Source organism: Salvelinus sp. IW2-2015, linkage group LG1 (genome assembly GCF_002910315.2).
Source record: "Salvelinus sp. IW2-2015 linkage group LG1, ASM291031v2, whole genome shotgun sequence".
NCBI lineage: Eukaryota > Metazoa > Chordata > Actinopteri > Salmoniformes > Salmonidae > Salvelinus > Salvelinus sp. IW2-2015.
The window spans coordinates 19,469,572-19,497,242 of NC_036838.1; the positions used below are offsets into that span (position 1 = coordinate 19,469,572).

At 40.8% G+C, this 27,671-nt stretch overlaps 1 protein-coding gene across 1 annotated transcript; it reads left to right on the top strand.

Moving 5' to 3' along the window:
• The first annotated feature begins 1,861 nt into the window (after positions 1-1,861).
• Positions 1,862-26,973, top strand: LOC111962165 (bridging integrator 2-like). Its single transcript, XM_023985036.2, has 12 exons — positions 1,862-2,086; positions 4,187-4,267; positions 7,932-7,986; positions 9,968-10,062; positions 16,641-16,736; positions 18,493-18,600; positions 18,696-18,781; positions 20,535-20,610; positions 20,821-20,903; positions 21,150-21,843; positions 21,969-22,061; positions 26,529-26,973. Exons 1-12 carry the CDS (start codon positions 1,994-1,996, stop codon positions 26,571-26,573), a joined length of 1,605 nt encoding a protein of 534 aa, XP_023840804.1. The 5' UTR covers positions 1,862-1,993; the 3' UTR covers positions 26,574-26,973.
• The last annotated feature ends 698 nt before the right edge of the window (positions 26,974-27,671 follow it).

The window sequence follows — 27,671 nt, forward strand, 5'->3', positions numbered from 1 at the left end:
ATCACCAACAAACKAACATGGTTCAAACACACCAAGAGAGTCATGAAGAGGGCATGACAAAACCTTTTCCCCTCGGGAGACTGAAAAGATTTGGCATGAGTCCCCAGATCCTCAAAAAGTTCTACAGCTGCACCATCGAGAGCATCCTGACCGGTTGCATCACCGCCTGGTATGGCAACTGCTCGGCATCTGACCGTAAGGCGCTACAGAGGGTAGTGCGTACGGCCCAGTACATCACTGGGGCCAAGCTTCCTGCAATCCAGGACCTATATAATAGGCAGTGTCAGAGGAAAGCACATAAAATTGTCAGAGACTCCAGTCACCCAAGTCATAGACTGTTTTCTCTGCTAACGCACGGCAAGCGGTACCAGAGCGCTAAGTCTAGGACCAAAAGGCTCCTTAACAGCTTCTACCCCCAAGCCATAAGACTGCTGAACAATTAATCAAATGGCCACCGGACTAATACATATCCCCCCTCCATTTGTTTGTACACTGCTGCTACTCGCTGTTTATTATCTATGCAGTGAGGTACTGGTACCCCTTGTATATAGCCTCATAATTGTTATGTGATTGTGTTACTTTTTATCATTTTTTACTTTAGCTTATTTGGTAAATGTTTTCTTAACTCTTCTTGAACTGCACTGTTGGTTAAGGGCTTGTAAGTAAGCATTTCACGGTAAGGTCTACACTTGTATTCGGCGCATGTGACAAATAAAGTTTGATTTGATTTGATTGGCAAAAGATACCAAAGATGGTGGATAAATGTAGATAGGTCACTTAGGCTGTTTACCATTGAGAAAAATGGTCAGTTCCAGTATAATTAATAACTGGGTGTATCTCCCATAGACACCAATGCAATAGCAGTTGGGTCTGGTCTTAGATCATTGACTTTCATAGACCCAGATAAAAACATTGAATGGCTATCCATCTATCTATCCGCATCATTTGATGCTGCCTGCCGCTCTTTACGGCAAAATGTAACAACAAATGAAGGTATCATATTTCTCAGGTGAGTATTCACAGAGGAAAAGGCAAATGGTGAAGGTTGATTCCACCCTACATCTGACCATGCAGATGTTAAGCAGACCAAGTAAGGAGGTTTTGTATGGGGGGGACAATGAGTGTCGAATTTGTTCAAGATAAAAGTGAATTCCTACAGTATTTTGATAGGTGAGGAATATTTGATTAAATTTAAGTTTTACAATGATAGGTTGTTACGAGTATATTGATGTTTTCTACAAAAGATAATTGGCCAGATTCGTCTGACAGGGTTTCCCAAACTTGGTCCTGGGAACCCCAAGGGGTGCACGTTTTGGTTTTTGCCCTCACACTACACAGCTGATCCAAATAATCAACTAATCATCGAGCTTTGATTATTTGAATCAGCTGTGTAGTGCTCGGCCAAAAATATAAACGTGCACCAAGGTCCCCAGCACAGAGTTTTGGAAAGACTGGGCTAGAATATTCCCTCCCACCTGATCTCGCTTCCTCCCGCCTGCCTTTCGTCGATGCAGATACGTATTTACATGGTTACAGCAGACAACCATCTTGTCAATATACTAAATAATCTTTTGTAATCATCCTGCGATCTACCTTGACGATGGTAGGATTAACATGATGAGTTAAGTGTAGGCTTTATCCTGTGGAAGCAATTTCTTGAATATTGTAAAAAAATAAAATACCCCGGCCGCAGGGTAATTTACTGACTCGTTTACAAGTTTCAACAAGAAGATGGAACATGTGTTTCATGATGACTGATTTTGAAGAAAGCTAGTCTCCGTTTCACTGCAAAACAACCTTTTTACCAAGGCTGACACAAATGTTACATGGGTATAGCAAAGTCATGTGTGTGAGAGAGAGAGAGAATCCTGTCTGACATTGGTACTGACTCTTCCACTCTCCTCCCCTAAGTACTTCAACAAATATATAAGCACCAGAGCAGTGATTTCACAAGAGGAAGCATTAGCAGACCAGAGTGAGAGAAGAAGAAACTATGGCAGAGAACAAGATGGGGCAAAACATTGGGGCTGGGGCTGGAATTTTTGCCAAACGAGTACAAAAGTCATTGAATCGTGCTCAGGAAAAGGTAAGCAACAAGTTAGTGAACCGTGATATCTCTGTTATCCAGAAATCAAGATTGCCACAATTCATTAGGCTATTCTACAACTACTAGCTTAGTCATTTGGGCTACTTGAACTTAATGACACTTAACTGTTATTGGCCAGGGCCCGGTTTCCCAAAAAGCATCTTCAGGCTAAGTTCATTGTTAGAACCATAAGATGAACTTAGTTTTAAAGATGCTTTTGGGAAACCAGGCCCTGTTTATGTATTTTGGTCAGTGTGGAGGAACCTACTCTGAAAACATAGTTTACCAAGCTACCAATTAGTTCACACCAAAAGCAGTTAAGCCACACTAAAGCTACCACTACGAAAAGTATAGTATACTTAACTAAAGTTACTGTGAAAAAGTAGTTCACTACATCCAAACTACTTTGTGAAAAATGATCATATATAGATCAGAGATGTCAGACTATAAATTGCAAGAACAGATCAATTTGGGGTCATATGTTAACAGAATGTGTAATTTATCCTATTAAACACAAAGATTATGTTTCAAGTGAGAATTAGGCAGGTCTGATGCTGAAAAATAAAAGGAAATTATTGCCAACTTCACTCATATTTTATTTTCTTTGTGCAAAAAAAGTTGTGTGTAGTTCCAGTAGGAAAAAAGTAATGAACTACTGAAAACACTACCTAGATTTGAATTTAGTTGAATTACCACCAAGCTACTGCAAAATGTAGTTAAATTATTAGTTGAACTACATGATATTGGTAACAGTAGGCCTACGTTGTCCACTACAGTAATACAATTTCTTCAGACAGTCTCTATTGAAGCTGACTGTTGGCGTGTTCTTTACCACCGACACTGACAGACCCAAGCAATTGATGGCTTGTGTAAGGGCTTTAGACAGGTTTGAGAGTTTAATCTGTTTGAAGAATCATAACCTACTGAATGTAGTTGATGTTGATATCTCAATGACCCCAGGTTAATTCCTCAAAAGACAAAAAAAMAACAACAGTTCAAATAATATTCAATTGACCTTTTATTGTGAACTAGCCTATATCAAGTTAGTTGTCTATCCCAACAGAAAGCATTCACATTAATGTTGTGCTAGTCTGTTAATGCCATTTTGTTGATGCTGCATGTGGATACAATCTTCGACTTCCTGCCTCTGCATACACTTCCTCTCCCTCACTGCTCTTTCTCGGTGGCTTTGTGGTTCACTTGGCCTTGGTGCTGGCGTACTGCTCTGCTAGTTTCACTTTGCTGCTGAAACCCCCGAAAAGTTTGAAATGTCTGTCAGATGAAATCGTTTCAATTGTGCCCAAGTTCCATCCTATCATTTGGGGTCAACAACAGATGTAATTTTTGGTAAAGGGGAATAATATACATTTTGTTGGCCTGGGTTTGGAAAATAGTGAACATTACACCAGTAAGTTTCGATAGTTGTTTAGAATCATTATGGRATACAATGTAGGGCCTAGATACTGTAAGTATCATGAAGGACGTGAACCACCCGAGCCACGGCCTGTTCACCCCGCTATCATCCAGAAGGCGAGGTCAGTACAGGTGCATCAAAGCTGGGTYCGAGAGACTGAAAAACAGCTTCTATCTCAAGGCCATCAGACTATTAAATAGCCATCACTAGCCGGCTACCACCCAGCTACTCAACTCTGCACCTTAGAGGCTGCTGCCCTATATACATAGACATGGAATCACTGTTCACTTTAATAATGTTTACATCCTGCTTTACTCATCTCATATGTATATACTGTATTCTACTGTATTTTAGTCAATGCCACTCTGACTCTTGCTCATCACAATATTTATATATTTCTTAATTACATTCTTTTAATTTTAGATTTGTGTATTGTTGTGAATTGTTAGATACTACAGCACTGTTGGAGCTAGGAACACAAGCATTTCGCTACACYCGCAATAACATCCGCTAAATATGTGTATTTGACCAATAACATTTGATTTGATTTGAAGGGTGATTGTCAGTACCTCACACAGGTCAACCTGAACAAAGGTACAATACCTATTATAGAGAGTCATGCCCATTAATGTTGATTGATAGAAAGCTGTGGATATATCAACCGTTTTTTTTTTGTTCTGTCATAGGTCATGCAGAAGCTGGGGAAGAACATGGAGACTAAAGATGAACAGTTTGAGCAGCACTCCCAGAACCTTCTCAAACAACAGGTACCGATGAAGAAAAGCTCTGCTTCAATGTCATGCTGTTTCTGTCTCCCATGGTGAACTGCAACTCTGATGCAATAGATGTTTGTATCGACACACCCACTTTTTGTAACATGCTGTACTAGGCCTATATGACTCATACTGACTGTTACTGTTGGTTGCTCAAGTCTCTCCATCCCCTAAAGGCCTTCCCAYACTGTACGTCGGATTCAGTCTTTATTACATGTCACACATGTTACATGTCACACTGTGCGACGTATTCAAATCTTGATTATCAACCTGGCCAGATCGTATGATTTGTTTCAGTTCTCTCGTCACATTCTGCGATTGTCATGCAKTGCAAGGATACTTCAGCGAAGTAGGCTACATCAACTGTGTCAACTGGGCGTATCAAGCATGGCATCKAAAGAACGACAACACACCAGCAAGGTGTCATTGCCAGCAGTGTTCCTCCTATTGGTCAGTCACCCGATCCCTGGTGACTCGTACGAGCTCGTAACACYAGCCAAACTCCACGATAAAGGCTCAACATTTCTGACACTTTCAGAACTTTGTCGGAGCTTACAACACACGTAGTGGTACATACTCATCAGATCTATATATACCCTGTCATACTGAACGAGAGAAGACGTCAGACAATCGTTTATGACCTAAGAACTTGCCCACGACGTGGACATTTTGTCTGGCACAGCAAAGCCGTGGCATAAGACGGAAAAATCTTAGTCTGTGTGGGCCTTTAGGCACATAAGGACCATATTCACTCGACTGAAATCTTTTTGCGTTGATAACTTTAGGATCCAAACTCTGAGCATTAGGAATGGTTGTCTTCCTTTCATTTTTTGTTGACATTATTATTTTTTCTATGTAATTTCATTGACTGATATGCTGTCAAATGGCCAACTAACTAGCCACTGGTTGGTCGCTCATTTGAAAAAGCACTGGGAAAACCAGAGGTTGTTTTGTCTGCTAAATCAGTGGTTCCCAAACTGTGGGGCGCGAGGGTCCGGCTTTAAATTTAGTTTTGAATGTTGTAATAGTAGAATGCACAAGACGCATCACTTCCTCTTGTCATGTTAGTTATTGCATACCTTAGAGCTATTTATAATTTGTCAGAAATGTCCAGATCAACTAGCTTTAAAACTGCAACATTTTCTTTGCACCCCATGACAAAATGTGTAGAATTATAGGAAATTAGCTTCAAACCTGTAAAACTCTCTCCACTAGGGCCTCCCAAGTGGTGCAGCAGTCTATGGCACTGCTGGAGGCGTCACTATAACCCCGGGTTTGATCKCAGGCTGTGTGACAGCCGGCCGTGACCGGGAGACCCATGAGGCGGSTCACAATTGGCACAGCGTTGTCCGGGTTAGGGGTGGGGTTGGCTGGTCGGGATTTCCTTGTCCCATCGTGCTCTAGCGACTCCTTGTGGCAGGCCGGACGCCTGCAAGCTGACTTCGGTTGCCAGTTGTACRGTGTTTCCACCAACACATTGGTGTGGCTGGCTTCCGGGTTAATTAAGCRAGCAGTGTGTCAAGAAGCAGTGTGGCTTGGGAGGGTCGTGTTTCGACGCATGGCTCTCGACCTTCGCCTCTCCTGAGTCCGTACYGGAGTTGCAGCGATGGGACAAGACTGTAACTACCAATTGGATATCACGAAATTGGGGGAGAAAAAGGGGTAAAAGTACCCCAAAGAAATCTCTCCACCAACAAGAGGAGTGTGAACAGTTTGTCATGAACAGTGCTTGTTCCCGTAAATATACTTTTATCAATTTTAGAATAAGGCTGTAACGTAACAAAATGTGGAAAAAATCAAGGTTTGAATACTTTCTGAATGCACTGTATGTTGCAAGGGAGCTATCTCTGATGTTCGGTTAACTGTTTATCTGCCCTCAGATCTGTGTGCATTTTTAAATATCTGTATTTTGGGTCATTTCACCAAATCAACACATTAAGAAAAAAGTTGTTTTAAAGGGGCTTTTGAGTGGCTTAGCGGTCTAAGGCACTGCATCTCAGTGCTAGAKGAGMCATTACAGACYTGGTTTGATTCCAGGCCGTGATTGGGAGTCCCATAGGGCGGCGSACAATTGGCCCAGCGTCGTCCRTGTTAGGGCTTTGCCGGGGATGGCTGTCATTGTAAATAAGAATTGTTTCTTAACTGACTTAAAGGTTAAATATATAAAATGTATTATAATTTTTTTAAAGAGCGACTGATGCTAAAAAGCTACTTCTTGTTTGGAAAATGGCCRATGTGGCATTGATATAAGTCAGAAACATTTATTCTAGTGTCAAAATTGACTACAATGTGTGAATGGGTTAATTTTGGTCATAAAGTAGTATTGTCCAAAAAWTTTATTTGGGAGAAGATAGGAAAAAATTAAGGGTACCATAACCATAATCCTGCCCACAGCTGGCAGCCCCCAAGTAACCTGATCATAATGCCCATGGTCAATTTGGTTTGACATTTGATATCCTTATTGGGCTTAGGGATCATCAGGAAATTACACAATGTACATGGGACAATATTTTAAAGGTCAATATCTCCAAATGTTAATGATTTAGAAATCATAAACCAACTATAAATTGTAGAAGTTCATATATAAATATTGACAGCATTTAATGAGACAACATGAAAATATTGTCCCATTTACATTGTAATTTATTGACGGTCCCTAACKATCTCCAGAGATAAGCTATCCAAAGTCAAAACAAATTTGCCACTCTTCCCACCTACGAGCACACACGAGACACCCACATCAAACCTTACCCCAAAAYCAACTCAAGTTTGAATTCAGTCATGGCCGCTAGCATTTAATTAACCAAACAATGGCCACCCAACCTGGTTTTAGAGCATTTCGTATTATTCTGTAYGTAAATCTGAGACATTCCATTTAGTATATGTTAGAGATGGTTACTTAAGGCTAAAATGAAAGGAGGGTGGTTGGTGGGGGTGGATGGGTGGGTGTATATCCATCTCATCATGGTAAATTTTAGCTAATTAGCAACTTTTTAGCTACTTTGAAACTACTTAGCATGTTAGCTAACTCTTCCCCTAACCCTATTAGCTAACCCTTCACCTACCCTTTAACCTGACCGTAACCCTTTAACCTAACTCCTAAACTTAACCCTAACACCAAGCCTACCTAACGTTAGCGAACTAGCTAATGTTAGCCACCTAGACAGAATTCATAACATATCATACATTTTGCAAATTGGTAACATAATACAAATTGTAATTGATAACATATCATAAAAAATGGAGTGTCTGGATTTCCGTAGAGAATAATATGAAATGCTCTGAGACCAGGTTGGGCCACCATGCGTAAAACAATATACTGTACTCCTTATTCAGAGATTCCTTTTTTTTTGTCGTTAGTTTCTCTGGCTCCTTGAAGCATCAACATATAAGTAAAAAAGGTCATCCTTGTTCGAAAAGGACACTGTCACTTTTAAAACACATACGGTACATTCTTTACTGTTATTGTTTGTGGTATAATTGTACATCTTGAATGTTGAAGATCCTGGTGTCTTTCTCTTTCAGTGTTTTTGGAGATTTATCTTCTGTRAAGGTGACGTCAACTACTGGAATGGGTCTTTGATTGATGGATGCTCTCTCTGTAAGAAATGTACTATAACAACTCCCTCATTGAATCTTCTGTCTTTTCAACCAACAGAATGATGGGGGAAGRCTATTCAAAGAAGTCCAAGCATACTTCCGTGCAGTGAAAGGTAGGAGCTGAGTTGTCTATTTCATCTCACTCCATAGCAGAGGTTTCTCATGGGCACAGGGAGCACCTACAGTTCTGATCAGTCTAATCAAATCAATTACATAACCGGTGGCTTAATTTAAGTTGTTAAACAACAAAACTGGCAAAACAGACAGGGTTGRCTTAGASTGTTGACAAATGTTATCCAATTTTTATTGAAAACATAAATACATTTGCACAATGAGCACTTGTCTCTCAAATACATTGTTACAGTTGTTGGTTAGCTAGCTAGCATTTTTTTTGTTGCCATATTTCCATTGAAATTAAATCAGTCAAAACACCTCAAAAAGAGACATGGTATCAAGAACAAAATTAAACTAGCTGAAAAGAGCCACTTATGATTCCCCACAAGGTAGTTTCTTGTCATTGTTGCTAGCTATCTGTCAATCCAGAATTGCAACAACTCAGACCTCTGCCCCATTAAGGYTTCCGTATTGTGTTCATGATGTTGTCAGCTAACCCATCTATAGATTCAATACTTATCTTWAGTGTTGCCATGTGCATTTAGGCAGTTCAGGCTGCCATATTCAGGTCAAAACCAAATATCTATAATCTTTGTTGGCACAAAATCAGAAATCTTTACCCTATTATTTTTTTTMTTTTGGCTTTGATGTAGTTGTAGGCCTATATTTTGTACAGTAATGTGTTAATTTTGACACATTGGCCCAAGTCTCTTTTTGTAAACTGACCATACTTTCAAATCCTCTCTGGTGGCATGAGGGAGAAAGTAAAGAGGGAAGTGAATTCCGTCTATTATTAGATCGTTGTTTTTGCAATGCTGTCTATACTGTCAATTTATAAAAGCCAAGAACTGAGGACCATTAAAAAGGGCAGACTCAGCAAATGAATGTATTATTCATTAAAGCAAGAAATGATTGTGTTAGTTTTGTTTGTTTTTAGTGCAACCGTTTGCACACCACTTCAAATGAAGCCCATGTTGTTTTGACCTTGCGTAGGTMTAGCCGAATCAGAATTGTGCCTAAAATCCAAAACTTTATCTTCATGTTCTTTCCATTATGATTTCTGTCATGCCAGGTTGTATTTATTAGGTCTACAYTTGACACTTACCTGTGATTTCTGCTATCAGAATATGAAGATCGCATTGAAAAGACGGGTCTGATTGTGTTCAGATCTGACTGACCCCTTCAGGAGGTGGTCAGGGATGGATTGTGTGCGGATTTCTCCTCAGTCTTGATTTAATCAGGCTACCGAAAGTGCATACAGTGGGCGACGTCATCAGCACCCCTCCCACAAGTCGCCCAAAAAAATTGTATGTTGGGACCGAGGCACCTTTTCATTATAATGTCGGAGGAAATGGGTTCCAAGTGTGTGAGGAAAGTGTTTGCTGGACTCAAATGCTAGCCAGCTAACTAATATTTAGAAAATAATGTTTGTCTGGCTAGAGTTATGCTAATCYGTTTGCAATCACTTTAGCATTGCTTGCTAGCTTGCTGGCTAGCTACAGAAGTTAGCTGCCTAGTTAGCTACTGCCAATTGTGTTGTCATCATATTTAACCTATTCCACCGTTTGTAGACTGCATACTGGCATTTGAATATAGCGYGGGAAAAGGGAATCCGGAAACACTGGACACGTTAGACACTTAAATGTAGACTCATGACGCCTTCGGAATTCCATGATCAGAACTATGATCMGAATACTAAAGCTGCATGAACTGTGAAGTCTAGACACAGCCTTATTAGTGTACACCGTAGCAAAATGTTTTGCTGCAGAAAATAAGAGTTTCTTATTGGACAACTTCATGTAGTCCCACCTTGTTTGGTAGTGAATACTACCCTTGACAGTGTCTGGGGATGTAGTGAATACTACATCCCCAAACCCTGTCCCCTAGCCTAGTTAACAAGTGATCTTGTTAGGTGTTATACCTACACACAAACATTTTTATGACAAATGCAGTCAATTTTCCTTCTGTCCTTCTCTACAGTGATGCATGAGACATCCAAGCGACTGTCCCAGACGTTAAGAGACGTCTACGAACCTGACTGGCAGGGAGGAGAGGACCTGTCTGTCATCATGGAGGTGGGCCAYAGCTGRGTATTTTGTTGTGGTCTATAGCAGGGATGGGTGCGGTTATTTGAATATCCAAACAGATGTTAATATTAGATCACTTGGGAGAGTATTCATTTGAGAGAAAAAATAMAGGTATATTTTTAACAAATAAAAAATGTCTAAATGTTTATAAAACGTACATTGCTACATAACCTACAAGGATAGACCATTATATATAATTTTTTATAATACAAGTTTTTTATAATACCTGTAGCATTCACACGTGTAGCTTGTTACTCTCGGTCAATCAAATTGCCGTTAGTCAGTGTCATGTGTCGCAAGTGAAGTGGGCATATTTAGAATCAATGCAAAATGGAATTAAAATGACGGAATTAAGTTGGCTAAATGAGAAAGTGTAGCGGTCTTTATATGTACCACAGAAGAACCAAGAAATAAAGAGTGACACCTCAGCTGTCTTTTTGGGGCTTTTATGTAGATCTGCAATGGTATTATGAAAAGACAGGACAGGAATACTTCAGTCTTCAATGCACCATCTGACAAGTTGTTCTATAGAGGAGGGTCGTGACCTGACTATCATTAATGTGATGACTGCTATTTATCGAATAAATACCTATGTTTAATTATTACTCAATTAAATTAATCATATAACAATTAACTCATTAGGAATTTGGGGCACCACAGGTTAAGTTGTTTAGAGTTACTATCTCCCAACTTAAACTCTAAAGATGATCTAAATATTTTTTACATCAATAACAGTCAATTATTAATTATTTCCTCATATCAGTCTCATTCTGAACGTCGTTGACTTTGTAAATCTGCACGAACCCTAACCTAAGTGATGAATCAGCGATACACAAATTGGCTTAATTATGTATTTACTAATTAACTAAATAATCACACAGAAATACATAAACACACACACACACGGTATAGGTTATTGATTACTAACACAATGCAATGAAAACAGTCCCTAGTGGACTAACCCGATATGATGGCTTGTTACATAATGGAAAGAGGATGGGGAAAGATAAAGCGTGGGAGAGACAAAGATGGTGAACTTATCGTACATACATTTGGAAACTACGCTCACCGTAAATATAAATATTTAACACCCTAACAACCACTTATTAGGATTAGAAATGCAACGTATATTTACTCGTAGATGTCTTTCTCTGTCGTCTCTCTAAAACCACTCGGGCCATCAATGAGGAGTAGTTCGATGTAAGTATCTGGTTGTCCACCAGAGGTCACAATGTCCTTTTGTTCTGGAGTGTTCTTAGAATGGATCCTTCAGGTTTACCACACAGTGGTGAAAGGGTTCAGTCTTCACGTCTTTGGTCAATTTTCCTAGACTACTTTACATGCAGAGCTGCAGACGGTGCATGTTTTAGTCTAGTCTTCACCTTCTTCACTCGTCGAGTTTCAGAGGGTCTTACCATTTTCTGGTCTTCTAGTTTTAACCATTTCAACGTGTGGACCACATTCTCACGTTCTCTGGACTGTATTTAAATTCTCAGCGAGTCCTTTTAAGCACTCTGGCCTTGGTGGGTGTTCCATCCTGTTGACMCAATGTCTGTGCTCACATGGGCATGGTTATGWCTGGGCTCAGGTTTATATGWAAAGCCATYATCTMATTTAAAGGCTAAAATCACATTTCTATCTTTTCAAAAATAGTTAATCATGTAATTTTTACAACATTTAGATTTAAATCTGATMTRTACATTGTGAAAGCTCTTAAAGTTACAATGTTTCCGTTATAATGTCTTTCTGATCATTTTAATGACATCACAAAATATACATGAATTTTCCATATTCCATCTATCATCATTCCCAACATTCTTTGTTAGAAATATTGTTTCATTATCCACTTTTGGATGTTGGAGTTTTGGCGGCAAAGTCTCTGTGTAACAAAGGATTTTCAGTCTTCCATTTCTGCAGAGTGGGGGAGAGTTTCTGCAAGGTATTTATGGGGGGGGGGGTCTGGCTATCCTCAAATCTTTGCCTAGCTGATGGCTCCATTTGATCCTCACCAAGGAGAGACGGTCATGACAGGAGCATGAAGAAAAGTGAAACACATATTCTGTCTCACATCTCTAATACATTGCTAGGTGCTTTCAGTGTTGACAGTATTAAAATACAACTCATGTACAAAAACACTGTAATACAGACAATCTACAAAGTGAAATTGTATTTATCCCATTCAGACCTTAAGGAGCTAAAACTACATCTCCCACAATGCAACCCTAGCATACGTTGGCAGCTCAGATAACCATCGGCATCACAGAAAGACTTTCTAACTAGCAACAGCAATACTTTTTAGCACTCTGTAAAACTATATAATAACAATGATACAATAACAATGATACAACTCTGAAAGTTATGTGTTTCAATAGTCGCACACTCCCTTATAACAATACCTATAGCATTAACCGTGGGGTGCTTTATTTATTTAACTTTGTGGACTTCTACACAGGAGCAATCTGTGAAACATACCTGAAACATACCTTTCTCTCTCAGTGTTTTCTCAGACTGAGGAGAACGGGAGCTACGGGTAGTACCAGGGTGTTAGGTTCCGTAAGCACCTAGGTTTAATGAAATGAAAACCGAAGATGATATCATCCAGCTACTGTAGCTGCCAACTTAACATCAACAGGCAGTAGTAGCACAACAAATTAAAATATAAACCAAAACTAAAGTTCCTGGCGGTCATAGCGATCTGATTCCCTCTTCTGTCTGAACTTGGAACATTCGTGTTAGCGGGCTTGGGCCACTGACCCTTAACCTGGATGTTCTGTTCTGTGTTGTGTACTGTTCTAATAATTTGAAGTGTGCTGGAATAACCAGTTTAACTCTCCTACAGAAGTAGGCTACAATGATCAACCAACAGGTCTGCTGTTTCATATGAATGTAGTTGTTGTAGACATGTATGGGGAATACAGAAAAATTGCCTTAATTAGCCTTGCTACTTTAGCTAGCTAGCTGGCTAACTTACCTCGCTACTGTAGCTAGCTAAATTCTTTACARCGATTTGATGYGGTCAAGATGGGCTCTACCAGATGGTATGATAGATWACCTATGACATCAACAAGTTTGTCTAACTAGAGTGAGTCGGTTTGTCTACTTTCTGCCTCTCCACAGCTACCAACACTGGCCCCTCGTCCTCTCTCGCCTCTCCCCCACCGTTGTGCCGAAACAAAGACCTGCTCTCTTGAGTAGCGCGAGCAAGTCTCCATTGATGTTTCCCCCGCAAAATGTTTTCTTTTAAAACACATGTATTTCTACTATCCGGATATCCTAAAAAATATCATGATATATTTCAATAGTTAAATCATTTCAAATGTCCATCTCTAGACTATAGTTAGAATGCTGATTAACAAGGATTCTATTGACAGAAACATTTGTTTGAGATTTAAAATAACAGTGGAGCCTACAAGAATACCAGTGTGTTGACCAGAATTTCATTTTGAAAGACGAGTGCTTTTTCATTTGTTTAATTTATTTACTCACACCAAAGAAAAGAAGTGACAGAAAAAACAGTACAGATAAACAAACTGGTAAAAACGGTGTGCAGGTGTTGTAAGCCCACATTTACGTTATGTTACAGCCTTATTCTAAAATGTATTAAATATTTTTCCCTCATCAATCTACACACAAAACCCCAAAACAGTTTTTCGAAATTTTGCACATTTATTAAAAGTAAATCAAACTTAAATTTCACATGTATGTACGTATTCAGAACCTTTACTCAGTACTTTGTTGAAGCACCTTTGGAAGCGATTACAGCCTCGAGTCTTCTTGGGTATAACGCTAAAAGCTTGGCACACCTGTATTTGGGGAGTTTCTCCCATTCTTCTCTGCAGATCCTCTCAAGCTCTGTAAGGTTGGATGGGGTGCGCCACTGCAGAGCTATTTTCAGGTCTCTACAGAGATGTTCGATCGGACATGATTTCAAGTCCGGGCTCTGTCTAGGCCACTCAAGGACATTCAGACACTTGTCCTGAAGGCACTTCTGCATTGTCTTGGCTGTGTGTTTAGGGTCGTTGTCCTGTTGGAAGGTGAGGTCCTGAGCACCCTGGAGCAGGYTTTCATCAAGGATCTCTCTGTACTTTGCTCCATTAATCTTTCCCTCAATCCTGACTAGTCTCCCAGTCCCTRCCGCTGAAAAACATCCCCACAGCATGATGCTACCACCACCATGCTTCACCGTAGAGATGGTGCCAGATTTCCTCCAGAAGTGACGCTTGGCATTCAGGCCAAATAGTTCAATCTTGGTTTCATGGTCTGAGAGTCCTTTAGGATCCTTTAGACTGTCATGTGCCTTTTACTGAGGAGTGGCTTCTGTCTGGCCACTCTACCATAAAGGCCTGATTYGTAGAGTGCTGCAGAGAAGGTTGTCCTTTTGGAAGGTTCTCCCATCTCCACAGAGGAACTCTGGAGCTCTGTCAGTGACCATCAGGTTCTTGGTCACCTCCCTGACCAAGGCCCTTCTCCCCCGATTTCTCAGTTTGGCTAGGCGGCCAGCTCGAGAGTCTTGGTGGTTCCAAACTACTTCCATTTAAGAATGATGGAGTCGACTGTGTTCTTGGGGACCTTCAATGCTGCAGACATTTTTTGGTACACTTCCCCAGATCTGTGCCTCATCACAATCCTGTCCTGGAGCTCAATGGAAAATTCCTTCTACCTCATGGCTTGGTTTTTGCTCTGGCATGCACTGTCAACTGTGGGACTTTCTTTAGACGTGTGTGCCTTTCCAAATCATGTCCAATCTATTGAATTTACCACAGGTGGACTCCAATCAAGTTGTAGAAACATCTCAAGGAGGGTCAATGAAAACAGGATGCACCTGAGCTCAATTTCGAGTCTCATAGCAAAAGGCCGGAATACTTATGTAAATACGTTTTCAAAAATGTTTTATGTAAATTTGCAAATATTTCTAAAAACCTGTTTTTGCTTTGTCATTATTGGTATTGTGTGTAGATTGATGAAGAAAATGTTTTCTTTAATCCATTTTGGAATAAGGCTGTAACGTAACAAAATGTGGAAAAAGTGAAGGGGTCTGATACTTTCTGATTGCACTGTATATGAAAACCACACCACAAATATAAGTTAAACAAAGCATATTAATTATAATTGTACATGATATACTCAGTAAACAAGAAAAAAACATGTTTGAGGCTACATGGATGGGATTATTGGCTAGTTTGGTTCATCAAGCTGACCCCAGTCTTCGCTTGAAGTTATTGAGGGATGATGAGGTTTTGGCTATGTGAAGATAAGAATTCCGGAGTATGATACCTCTGTATCTGATAGAGAATTAAGTATGTGAGGTGTGGCAGTGGGGAGGGTGAAGGTAATCTCAGTGTCTTGTGTTATATAGATGGATTTCAGAATTAACCTGGAAGAATCCATTGAAGGGTTTAGGTAAACTGTCTGGGAGGTATGAGTATTTGTAGTGCATAATTGACGTATGTTCTAAATAGACTAATGTTCTAAATAGACAAGATATTTAGTTTCTTAAACAAAGGTGCAGATGGAGCCAGGTAATTAGAGGATGTGGCTAGTCTTGCAAATGTATTATGAATCATTTGTGTAGGTAGGAGGCATATGTACTGGCCCAGACAATATTACAGTAAATGAGATATGGGTAAATTAAGCTATAGTATAGAGTTAGGAAGCAAGCCTGATGAACCAAACCACTAATCTTTCTGATGATACCAACCGATTTCATCACTTTGCTACGGACAAATTGAATATGATCTTTCWAGGATAACTTTTCATCAATTAGAACTCAAAGGAATCTAGTGGATGTGACTTGTTCCATTTCATTTCCCCTAATTGATATTCTGGTTATTTTTTACAGTATTTCTTATTCTTACTAGTGAATACAATAAAGTTGGATTTTTTTTCATTTTATTTTTTAATTTTTTATCTGGAACCATTCAGAAAATGTGGCCATACCTGAGTTGGCTTCATTAATTAGTGAATCAAAATTATTGTGTGATAAAACCAAATTGGTATCATCAGCAAAGAGAATGGGAAGTATGGTAGAAGACACAGCAGCAAGTTMATGAATATACTGTAGATTAGGAATAACAAAGGTCCAATTATCGAAGGATATATTGGCCCTGTTAGATGCACTGCCATTTGCATGAACAAATTGTGCTTCATCATAATAAACATAGCTATATAACCAATTATATGTATTATTATGAAAAAAAAACGTAATACAATTTAGAAAGTAATATTTCATTATCCACCGTGTCAAACGCTTTGGATAAATCTGAAAAGATGCCAAGAGCGTATTGTTGTTAAGGGCTGTAAAGATTTTATCCACAAGTTGCAAAAGAACAATATCTGTGTTGTAGTTTTTATGAAAACCATATTGGTGGTCATATAGAATAGTGTTGATTTAAATGTTTCAACATTCTCTTATACTGTACATTCTCTTAGTGTTGGGCAGTATATTATTTCCATGTCAGTATGTTTCAGGTGAGGCAGTTTTTTTCTGTGAATATTTTGTAAATGTCGAAAGCAGGCTGAAGGTTTTTTTTAAATTAATCTTTTACCTTTTCTTCCCATTATTACAGAGTGAGGACTTGCTGTGGAACGATTACGAAGAGAAACTAACAGACCAAATAGTCCGCACCATGGAGAATTACACTGGCCAGTTTCATGAAGTCAAGGTAGCTTCTGATGTACTTATATCAACTGTTTTTGGTGCAATATACAGTGGGGAGAACAAGTATTTGATACACTGCCGATTTTGCAGGTTTTCCTACTTACAAAGCATGTAGATTTGTAATTTATCATAGGTACACTTCAACTGTGAGAGACGGAATCTAAAAAATCCAGAAATCCAGAAAATCACATTGTATGATTTTTAAGTAATTAATTTGCATTTTATTGCATGACATTAAGCAGAACTTAATAGTTGGTACAGAAACCTTTGTTTGCAATTACAGAGATTATACGTTTCCTGTAGTTCTTGACCAGGTTTGCACACACTGCAGCAGGGATTTTGGCCCACTCCTCCATACAGACCTTCTCCAGATCCTTCAGGTTTCGGGGCTGTCGCTGGGCAATACGGACTTTCAGCTCCCTCCAAAGATTTTMTATTGGGTTCAGGTCTGGAGACTGGCTAGGCCACTCCAGGACCTTGATGCTTCTTACGGAGCCACTCCTTAGTTGCCCTGGCTGTGTGTTTCGGGTCGTTGTCATGCTTGAAGACCCAGCCACGACCCATCTTCAATGCTCTTACTGAGGGAAGGAGGTTGTTGGCCAAGATCTCGCGATACATGGCCCCATCCATCCTCCCCTCAATACGGTGCAGTCGTCCTGTCCCCTTTGCAGAAAAGCATCCCCAAAGAATGATGTTTCCACCTCCATGCTTCACGGTTGGGATGGTGTTCTTGGGGTTGTACTCATCCTTCTTCTTCCTCCAACCACGGCGGGTGGAGTTACCAAAAAGCTCTACTTTTGTCTCATCAGACCACATGACCTTCTCCCATTCCTCTTCTGGATCATCCAGATGGTCATTGGCAAACTTCMGACGGGCCTGGACATGCGCTGGCTTGAGCAGGGGGACCTTGCGTGCGCTGCAGGATTTTAATCCATGACGGCGTAGTGTGTTACTAATGGTTTTCTTTGAGACTGTGGTCCCAGCKCTCTTCAGGTCATTGACCAGGTCCTGCCGTGTAGTTCTGGGCTGATCYCTCACCTTCCTCATGATCATTGATGCCCCACGAGGTGAGATCTTGCATGGAGCCCCAGACCGAGGGTGATTGACCGTCATCTTGAACTTCTTCCATTTTCTAATAATTGCGCCAACAGTTGTTGCCTTCTCACCAAGCTGCTTGCCTATTGTCCTGTAGCCCATCCCAGCATTGTGCAGGTCTACAATTTTATCCCTGATGTCCTTACACAGCTCTCTGGTCTTGGCCATTGTGGAGAGGTTGGAGTCTGTTTGATTGAGTGTGTGGACAGGTGTCTTTTATACAGGTAACGAGTTCAAACAGGTGCAGTTAATACAGGTAATGAGTGGAGAACAGGAGGGCTTCTTAAAAAAAACGAATAGGTCTGTGAGAGCTGGAATTCTTACTGGTTGGTAGGTGATCAAATACTTATGTCATGCAATAAAATGCAAATGTAATTACTTAAAAATCATACAATGTGATTTTCTGGATTTTTTTTTAGATTCCGTCTCACAGTTGAAGTGTACCTATGATAAAATTACAGACCTCTACATGCTTTGTAAGTAGGAAAACCTGCAAAATCGTCAGTGTCTCAAATACTTGTTCTCCCCACTGTATCTGGTTCACATCAACTTTTATCTCCCCATGTGTTTACATTGCTGCTTTGTCGTACAATCAAGAGACTTATAGTGTCGCTTGACTCATGGGGATTATGTTTAGAAATATCACTTCTCCCCGTGCCTCTTAGGAACGATTGGCCAAACGCGGTCGGAAGCTAGTAGACTACGATTCCTCACGGCACCACTTGGAGGCGCTGCAGAATACCAAGAAGAAAGACGATGCCAAAATCACAAAGGTGTGTTGAAAATGAAACGTCAATTATATATTTTTTTGTCAACATATTTGGATAAAGGTACTGAAGGCATTTGAATGCCATTTCTCTCTAACCAGGCAGAGGAGGAGTTCAACATAGCCCAGAGTGTGTTTGAGGAAATCAACMAAGAGATGAGGGAGGAGCTGCCTGTTCTCTATCAAAGGTAAAGTCAATGGACCACAGCACATCAGCRTCATGTTCATTATGCATGAAAAAAWTTTTTTTTTACTGAAATGGGTGAACTACTGTACTTATGAAATACWGAATGTTCATTTTCTGTTACAAAATGTTTTCAAATATTGTTCAGTTGCATACCGTAATGAACTCGACCAGCTTACTGTAAACTAGTAGTGGTTCCAAAAGACTGGCCATGAGAATGGCTGTGTATGCAGGGGCCTATTTAATGGGATGGAGTGTTCAGAATGTGTAGAGCAGACATGGTAGAATTGAACTAACATGTATACTGAACAAAAATATGAACGCAACATGTAAAGTCTTGGTCCCATGTTGCATAAACTGAAATTAAAGATCCCAGAAATGTTCCAAATGCACAAAAAGCTTATTTCTCTCAAATGATGCACACATTTGTTTACATCCCTGTTAGTGAGCATTTGTCCTTTGCCAATATATTTCATCCACCTGACAGGTGTGGCATATCAAGAAGCTGATTAAACAGCATGATTATTACACAGGTGCACATTGAGCTGGGGACAATAAAAGACCACTCTAAAATGTGCTGTTTTGTCACACAACACAATCTCACAAAGTCTCAAGTTAAGGGAGGGTGGAATTGCCATGCGGACTGCAGGAATGTCCACCAGAGCTGTTACCAGAGAATTGAATGTCAATTTCTCTACCATATGCTGCCTCCAACATGATTTTAGAGAATTTGGCAGTACGTCTAACTGGCCTCACAACTGCAGACCACGTGTAACCACACATGCCCAAGACCTCCACATCCGGTTTCTTCACCTCCGGGATCATCTGAGAATTGTACCCGGACAGCTGATGAAACTTTGGGTTTGCGAAATTGAAGAATTTCTGCACAAACTATCAGAAACAGTCTCAGGGAAGCTCATCTTGACCTGATTGCAGTTCGSTTTCTTAACTGACTTCAGTGGGCAAATGTTCACCTACGATGGCCACTGTCACACTGGAGAAGTGTGCTTTTTACAGATTAATCCCGGTTTCAACTGTACTGGACAGATGGTGTCGTGTGGGCGAGCGGTTTGCTGATGTCAATGTTGTGAACAGAGTGCCCCATGGTGGCGGTGGGGTTATGGTATGGGCAGGCATAAGCTACGGACAACGAACACAATTGCATTTTATCTATGGCAATTTGACTGCACAGAGATACCGTTACGAGATCCTGAGGCTCGTTGTCGTGCCATTCATCCGCCGCCATCACCTGTTTCAGCATGATAATGTACAGCCCCTTGTCACAAGGATCTGTACACAATTCCTGGATGCTGAAAATGTCCATCTTCCATTGGCCTGCATACTCCCCAGACATGACACCCATTGAGCAGTTTGAGATGCTRTGGATCTACGTATACAGCAGCTTGTTCCAGTTGCCACCGATATCCAGCAACTTCACACAGCCATTGAAGAGGAGTGGGACAACATTCCACAGGCCACAATCAACAGCKTGGTCAACTATTCAAAAGAAATGCGTCACATTCCCAGTCATTTGAAATCCATAGGTTAGGGCCTAATACAATCATTCTAAATGGACTGATTTTCCTTATGAACCGTAACGCAGTAAAATCTTTGAAATTGTTGCACRTTGAGTTCATATTTCTATTCAGTGTAGAAAGAAGAATCCTTTGTCTAGTATATTTCTATCTGTAAACAGCCTGAACTTATTTGCACCAAGTGGCTCCAGTGTAACAGACTATTTCYCCTTTTGTCTGAAGCCGGATTGGCTGTTACGTGACCGTCTTTCAAAACATTTCCAACCTGAGGGATGTCTTCTATAAGGAAATAAGTGTGGTGAGGTTGTTTTTTTCCTACATTCTAAATATGGATTTTATTCTCCCAAAAGGAATAAAGCGATTACAGTATTTTTGACACATCTGCATCACTGATATAAATAATAGATGTTACTCTGTGTGATGTAGTGTGGCATCTCACTGATCAGATTAAGAAATGTACTGCAAGTCGACTGATATTGACTAATAGAATAACCCCTATTGGTTGCAGCTGAACCATGAGCTTTACAGTGTGATGAAGAAGCTGGAGACTCAGCATTCAGGAAAAGCGTTCATCATCAAAGGCCTCAACGGGTCAGTGATTTAGATGACCATGAGAATGTATCACATTGGTTTAGCCTCTCATAGTCCATATGTGATATACTGTATATATTGCTAATCAAGTAAAAGTCAACAGTCAATTTATTTTCAATTGAAAAAAACAAATATTTACTCTTGACTCTCTCTCAATAAGTCTGAAATTTGGAAAATGATCTGAGAATATCAGACCAAATGTTCTGCCACCAGCCAGATCAACTCACCCTCTATCTCCTCTCTTAGCACCAAGTCCAAGAAGAAGAAATCCCTGGTCATCTCGGCACCCATCCCCTGTAACACTGCCTTCCCCTCGGACCACACATCCCTCCAAGCATCCGCAGCCCCCGAAAACAGCAACGAGACCCACACCCAGAGCATCTCTGAGGAGCACGTTTCCCTCGCAGGAGAGGCAGATGAGGGCACTCACAGCGTCCTCACGTCAGAAACGTCCGACTTCTCAGACGAGCTGAGCTCCAAYGGCGCTGCTACGCCCAACAGACGGTCGATGTGTGACAGCGACAACGGGGTCGGGAGCGACGTCGCGTCAGAGGGTCTGAGTGATGTCCGAGAGGGTGGGGCTTCAGAGGAGCAGGGCCCTAGCCAATCCGTCGGGCAAGGGCAAGTTCAAATGTCAGAGGTGACTGGGTGTGAAGTCACAATCAGTCAGGAGGCTCTTCCAATGTCCACAGAGAGCGACGTCCCACATGACACTGAGCAGGAGAGTGCACCTGTTTCTCCAGAGAATGTTAAAGCCAAGCCCCCACCTCGTCCTGCTCCACGCTGCTCCTTCCCCCCCTCTGAGAGGCACTCCTTCCCCCCTGCGGAGGCCAGCCAGGTGGAGGAGGGAGAAGGGGCTTCCCAGGCCCTGCAGGCAGGTGATGCAAAGAAGACTGGAAATTACTCAGACTCCCAGAATCCACCTGGTTTCCTTATCAAGGTGATTCTCTATTGTAGTAGTGGTACTCTCTTTATAATATATTATAAGTTTAATTCAACGTTACTATTAGCATTTCTGCTGAGTTTGTCTAAAAGTTGTTTATGTGGCGCTGTGATTGATATCAGGGAGTGGCGCTGGAGGGTCACGCTTCAGAAGACGGGACGCTGCAGTTTGATGTGGAAGACGTGATTCTCATGTTTGCCGACACAGAGGAGAAGGTATGTTTGTGTTTATTTGTTTGTATGTCAGCCTCTGTGTCCTTGGCAGCGTTGGGGGTAATGCATTATGTAATCAGATTACTTTTATGAGTAACAGTGTAAAGTAACTCGTTACTTTTTCACATTTGGTAATATTATTACAGTTACTTTGTCAAATGTATCAACTTATTTCTTAATTTAGTTCTCGAGCGAGCAGAGAAAGGCTGTTTGGAGAAATGTCATGACAGCTGCTGTCCATAGAAATGTATTAGGGATGGGCACGTTTATTTGACTCTCCGAACGGACATTGGTATTAGATTACTTGGAGAGTATTCATTTGAGAATAAAAAAAWATATATTTTAACAATGAAAAGGGTTTGTCTAAAATGAAATAAAACTGACATTGATGCATAGCCTACAAGGATAGACCATTACATTTGACATTTTTATAAAACAACAGTTTCATGACAGCTCCCCATTAAAAAAAGATACACCGGTAGCCTTCACAGGTGTAGCTTTTTGTTACTGTCTGTCAATCAAAGCGGCGATAGTCACAGGCTTCATGTGAAGCAAGCAATGCAAAATGGACAAAAAATTGGCTAAATAAGAAGTAGGCTACAATGATCAACCAACAGGTAGGCTGTTATATATATGAATGGAGCCTTGCTACTTTATCTCGCTAACTTAGCTGGCTACTGTAGCTAGCTAGCCTCTACCAGATGGTATGATAGATAACCTATGGCAGCAATATGTTTGTCTAACTAGCGTGAGTCGGTTTGGCTACTTTCTCTCTATCCCTCTGTGCCACACACATAGACTGTCACACACAGTTTTTTTTTTCTTCTTTAAAACATGTCTTTCGACTATCCGGATATCCGAATAAAAATGTCATATTATTCGAATAGTGAAGTAATTTAATCCTTAAATGTATACAGGGGGCACCTGATCTTTGCCATGGATCGCTTCTGTGATAGCAAAGTCCATAGAGGGCTTTCCCATCTAGTGGCAAGTGTGCCCTCTATTCATCTATATTGGTCCGTGTACATGCAGTCTATAATCAGAACTGGCGGCTCGAGAGATTTTGAATTATTATATATATATTTATTTTTTTACATCTGTACAGATATATGGCTAATAAAGCAGCCCATATACAGTGCGTTCAGAAATTGTTGTTACAGCCTGAGTTCAAAATGGACAAAATATATTTTTTAATCTCACCGATCTACACACAATACCCCATAATGAAAACATGTTTTTAGACGAGTCAATACTGAGTCAATACTTTGTAGAAGCACCTTTGGCGGCAATTACAGCTATGAGTCATCTTGGGTATGTCTTCTTTGCACATCTGGATTTGGGGATTTTCTTCCTTGCAGATTATCTCAAGTTCTGTTAAGTTAGATGGGGAGTGGCGGTGAACAGCAATCTTCGAGTCTTTCCACAGATTTTCAATGGGATTCAAGTCTGGGCTTTGGCTGGGCCACTCAAGGACTTTCACATTCTTGTTCTGAAGCCATTCCAACGTTGCTTTGGTTGTATGCTTGGGGTCATTGTCCTGTTGGAATGTAAATGTATGCGCCCCCCAGTCTAAGGTAATTTGCACTCTGAAGCAGGTTCTCATCAACCTGTATTTGGCTCCATTCATCGTTCCCTGTATCCAGACTCCCAGTCCCTGTCGCGAAAAAGCATCCCCATAGCATGATGCTGCCACCACCATGCTTCACGGTAGGGATGGTGTTAGACGGGTGATGAGCTTTGCCTGGTTTTCTCCAGACATAGCGCTTCATTCAGGCCAAAAAGTAACATTTTTGTCTCATCAGACCACAGACTCTTTCGCCTTATCATCTGTCTTTCCTGTGCCTTTTTGCAAACTTGCATGCTATCATGCCTTTTTCTCAGTAGCATCTGTCTGGCCACTCTCTCTCATAAAAGGTGTTCGATGGGGTTGAGGTCAGGGCTCTGTGCAGGACAGTCAAGTTCYAACACACCAATCTCGACAAACCATTTCTGTTTGGACCTCGCTTTGTGCACGGGGGCATTGTCATGCTGAAACGGGAAAGAGCCTTCCCCAAACTGTTGCCACAGATTTCCCTTCACTGGAACTAAGGGGCCTAGCTTGAACCATGAAAAGCCCAAGACCATTATTCCTCCTCCACCAAACTTTACAGTTGCCACTATGCATTCGAGCAGGTAGCGTTCTCCTGGAATCCGCCAAACCCAGATTCGTCCATCGGACTGCCAGATGGTGAGGGGGATTCATCACTCCAGAGAAAGCATTTCCACTGCTCCAGAGTCCAATGGCGGCGAGCTTTACACCATTCCAGGCGACACTTGGCATTGCGCATGGTGATCTTAGGCTTGTGTGCGGCTGCTCGGCCATGGAAACCCATTTYATGAAGCTCCCGATGAACAGTTCTTGTGCAGATGTTGTTTCCAGTGGAACTCGGTAGTGAGTGTTGTAACCGAGGACAGTCGATTTTTACGCACTCGGCGGTCCCGTTCTGTGAGCTTGTGTAGCCTACCACTTTGCGGCAGAGTTGTTGCTCGTAGACGTTTTCACTTCAAAATAACAACACTTATAGTTGACCGGGGCAGCTCTAGCAGGGCAGAAATTTGACGAAATGACTTGTTGGAAATGTGGCATCCTATGACGGTGCCATGTTGAAAGTCACTGATCTCTTCAGTAAGGCCATTCTACTGCCAATGTTTGTTTATGGAGATTGCATAGCTGTGTCCTCAATTTTATACACCTGTCAGCAACGGGTGTGGCTGAATTAGCTGAATCCACTAATTTAAAGGGGTGTCCACATACCTTTGTATATATGCTGTATATATTTCGGAGATCTACGGACAGTTCCTTGGACTTCATGGTATCATTTCTGCTCTGACATGCATTGTCAACTGTGGGGCCTTATATAGACTACTGTTGTCCCGATACCAGTATTGCGATACTACGATACCAGATTTAGAAGAAAAAAAGAAAACACAAAGCAGACTTAACTCTCGGGTCCTTTAAAACCTACTTTTGTGAAATAGTGTGCTATAGCTTGCAAAAGAAACAAATAAGACTCTAGGTKACAACACAGGCTTTTTTCCCGATTAGGACTGTTTTTCTCAAGAAATTGAGTCTGCTTCATGTTTTGCTTCCTGACTTCCTTGTATCGCAATACTGGTACCATGACAACCCTAATATAGACAGGTGTGTTTCTTTCTAAATCATATCCAACCAATTGTAATTGGTATTTATTAGAATCTCCATAAGCCACTGCAAAAGCATCAGCTACTCTTCCTGGAGTCCAGATGAAACATGACATAATACATTGTACAGAACATTATTAGTCAAGGACTGAAATAAATAAATGTAAAACGTCACACAGCCTACATATCAGTACATACACACAATATCGAGGTAAATTGGTGACTGGTGGACTCCAAGTTGTAGTGACATCTCAAAGATGATCAAAGGAAATTGGATGCACCCGAGCTCAATTTGGAGTGTCATAGCAAAGGTGTATGAGAATGTATTAAATACATTTTGAATTCAGGCTGTAACAACAATATGGAATAACTCAAGAGGTATGAATACTTTCTGAAGGCACTGTATAGTGTAGCACATGTAGACTAGCACAGTAAAAGCAGCTCCACAGATGAAAAGAGAAACTAGTGGTCAAACCTGAGTTAGTAAGTAGCCTATCTTTGGTAGAGCGTGCGAGGCTCGCCTTGCTCCCTCCGACAGTCAAACAAACAGTGAGATTTTGAGACGTTTTCATGAAAGTAACGCAAAGTAATACTATTATTTGTATTTACAGATGGCATACACGTTTGTTATTAAGACACATGAAAGTTCACATGTTCCAGAAGGCATTTCTGCCCAAAAACGCATTTTGCGTTCTAATGCCTCTCCGGTGAAGTGCGACATGTGCCTAGCTTCCTGAAACAGGTCACATATATATAATTAGTAAAAACGCATTACTTTACAATATTACTTTGTGTGGAAAGTAACGCTTTACTTTTGTTAAATGTAACGACTAATATTACTTTTTCAAGTAACCAATCGCAACACTACTCCTTGGTGTAGTGTAACGTCCAAATAGGAACACTAAGTAAGTAATACTAAAGGTCACAGTCTTAACTTAGCACTGTGCATCAGACTGCCCTAGTTTCAGTGACACTGAAGTTGAACAGTTTGCCCATATGCATGTCACTTTAAATGTGCTTGTTAATGTGCACCAAATACATGTAAATTCCGAGAGTTTCTCTAGAGTTCCCTTTTTACCAAGATAACAGAACCTGGCCTGTTTTCAAAGCGTCTAAGTAGGATTGCTGAACTAGGATCATTTTTGCCTTTAAGATCATAATGAATGAGAGGAGGGACCTGAACCTAGATCAGCACACTTATTTGAGACACTTTATGAATATGGGCCATGATCTCTACTAAAATGTGAATAACATGGTTGTGTGTTTTTTGTTAACCCTTACCCACTACAGCAGGAAAGCATGGCGAAGGGGGTGAAGGAGAAGACCTGTATCTAGCAGGGAGATCTATCAGATTCAGAATGAGCCAATGGTGGCCTTTCGTTTCCTGCTGTCGTGACTCAGCACAACTGCACACAAAATGGCAATGGACCAAGATGGTGTGGAGGACTTCTTAAAAAAAGCGAGAAAAAAAGAGGAACACAAGCCCCATGTGATTATTACTCACATGCTTCCATGTCGCAACTTGTTGGTAGATACTGATGAGTTTCATACCTACCGGGAGATTTTTGCAGAATGTTCTGGATTGTTCACCCATGATTGTCTAATCTACAGTATTTTGCCCTTGTTTGTATTGTTATTGTGTAAGTCTAGAAACTGAAATGTATAGAAACCCTCTTTGTATTGATGCCGTTGAAAGATGTATAGTTTAATAAAGTTAAGTGCTGAGAGCAGTGGAGCTGTTGTTCAAAGAGCAGTAAGAAGAAAAAAAAAGCTRTATTTCAGCATACTTACCATTCTGTCTAAAATGGGTTTCATGTGTTTTTAGGGCAGTTACTTTTCCATATGCCCCTAAGTCAAYGTTTCCCAAACTCAGTCCTCGGGACCCCAGGGGGGTTTGGTTTTTGAATCAGCTGTGTAGTGCTAGGGCAAAAACAAAAACGTGAACCCCTTGGAGTCCCGAGGACAGAGTTTKGGAAACCCTGCCCTAAGTAGTCAAGCACCTGTGTATCACACTTTACAGCACAAGGTGGCGGTAGTGGTCTAACACTTAAACTACAGAGACGAGCCTTTTCCACTTGAGATGCTTTTCCAAGTTTTTTTGCAGTGATTTTGAAGCTATATTAGCATCAATTTTATAAATCCCAATGCCCTACAGTGGTTGCTCATTTAAAAGTTGTCATACTCCAGCACAGCTTGCGGGCTGCTGCAGCATTCTGTGGCACGTTATCTAATTGTCAGTCATTTTTTTCTGTTAATGCAAGTTAGTGCTAGTTTGACTACCAGAGGGCATCTTTGAGAAGCATTTGATAGTCTTCCATATTGGCATTACCAGATCATTTAAAACCTTTTTTGTAATAACATAGTATATGGGATTGATTTAGAAATTTGGCTTAATTTGATTAATTATGGTGTTTCTATTCTGAGAAAAACGAA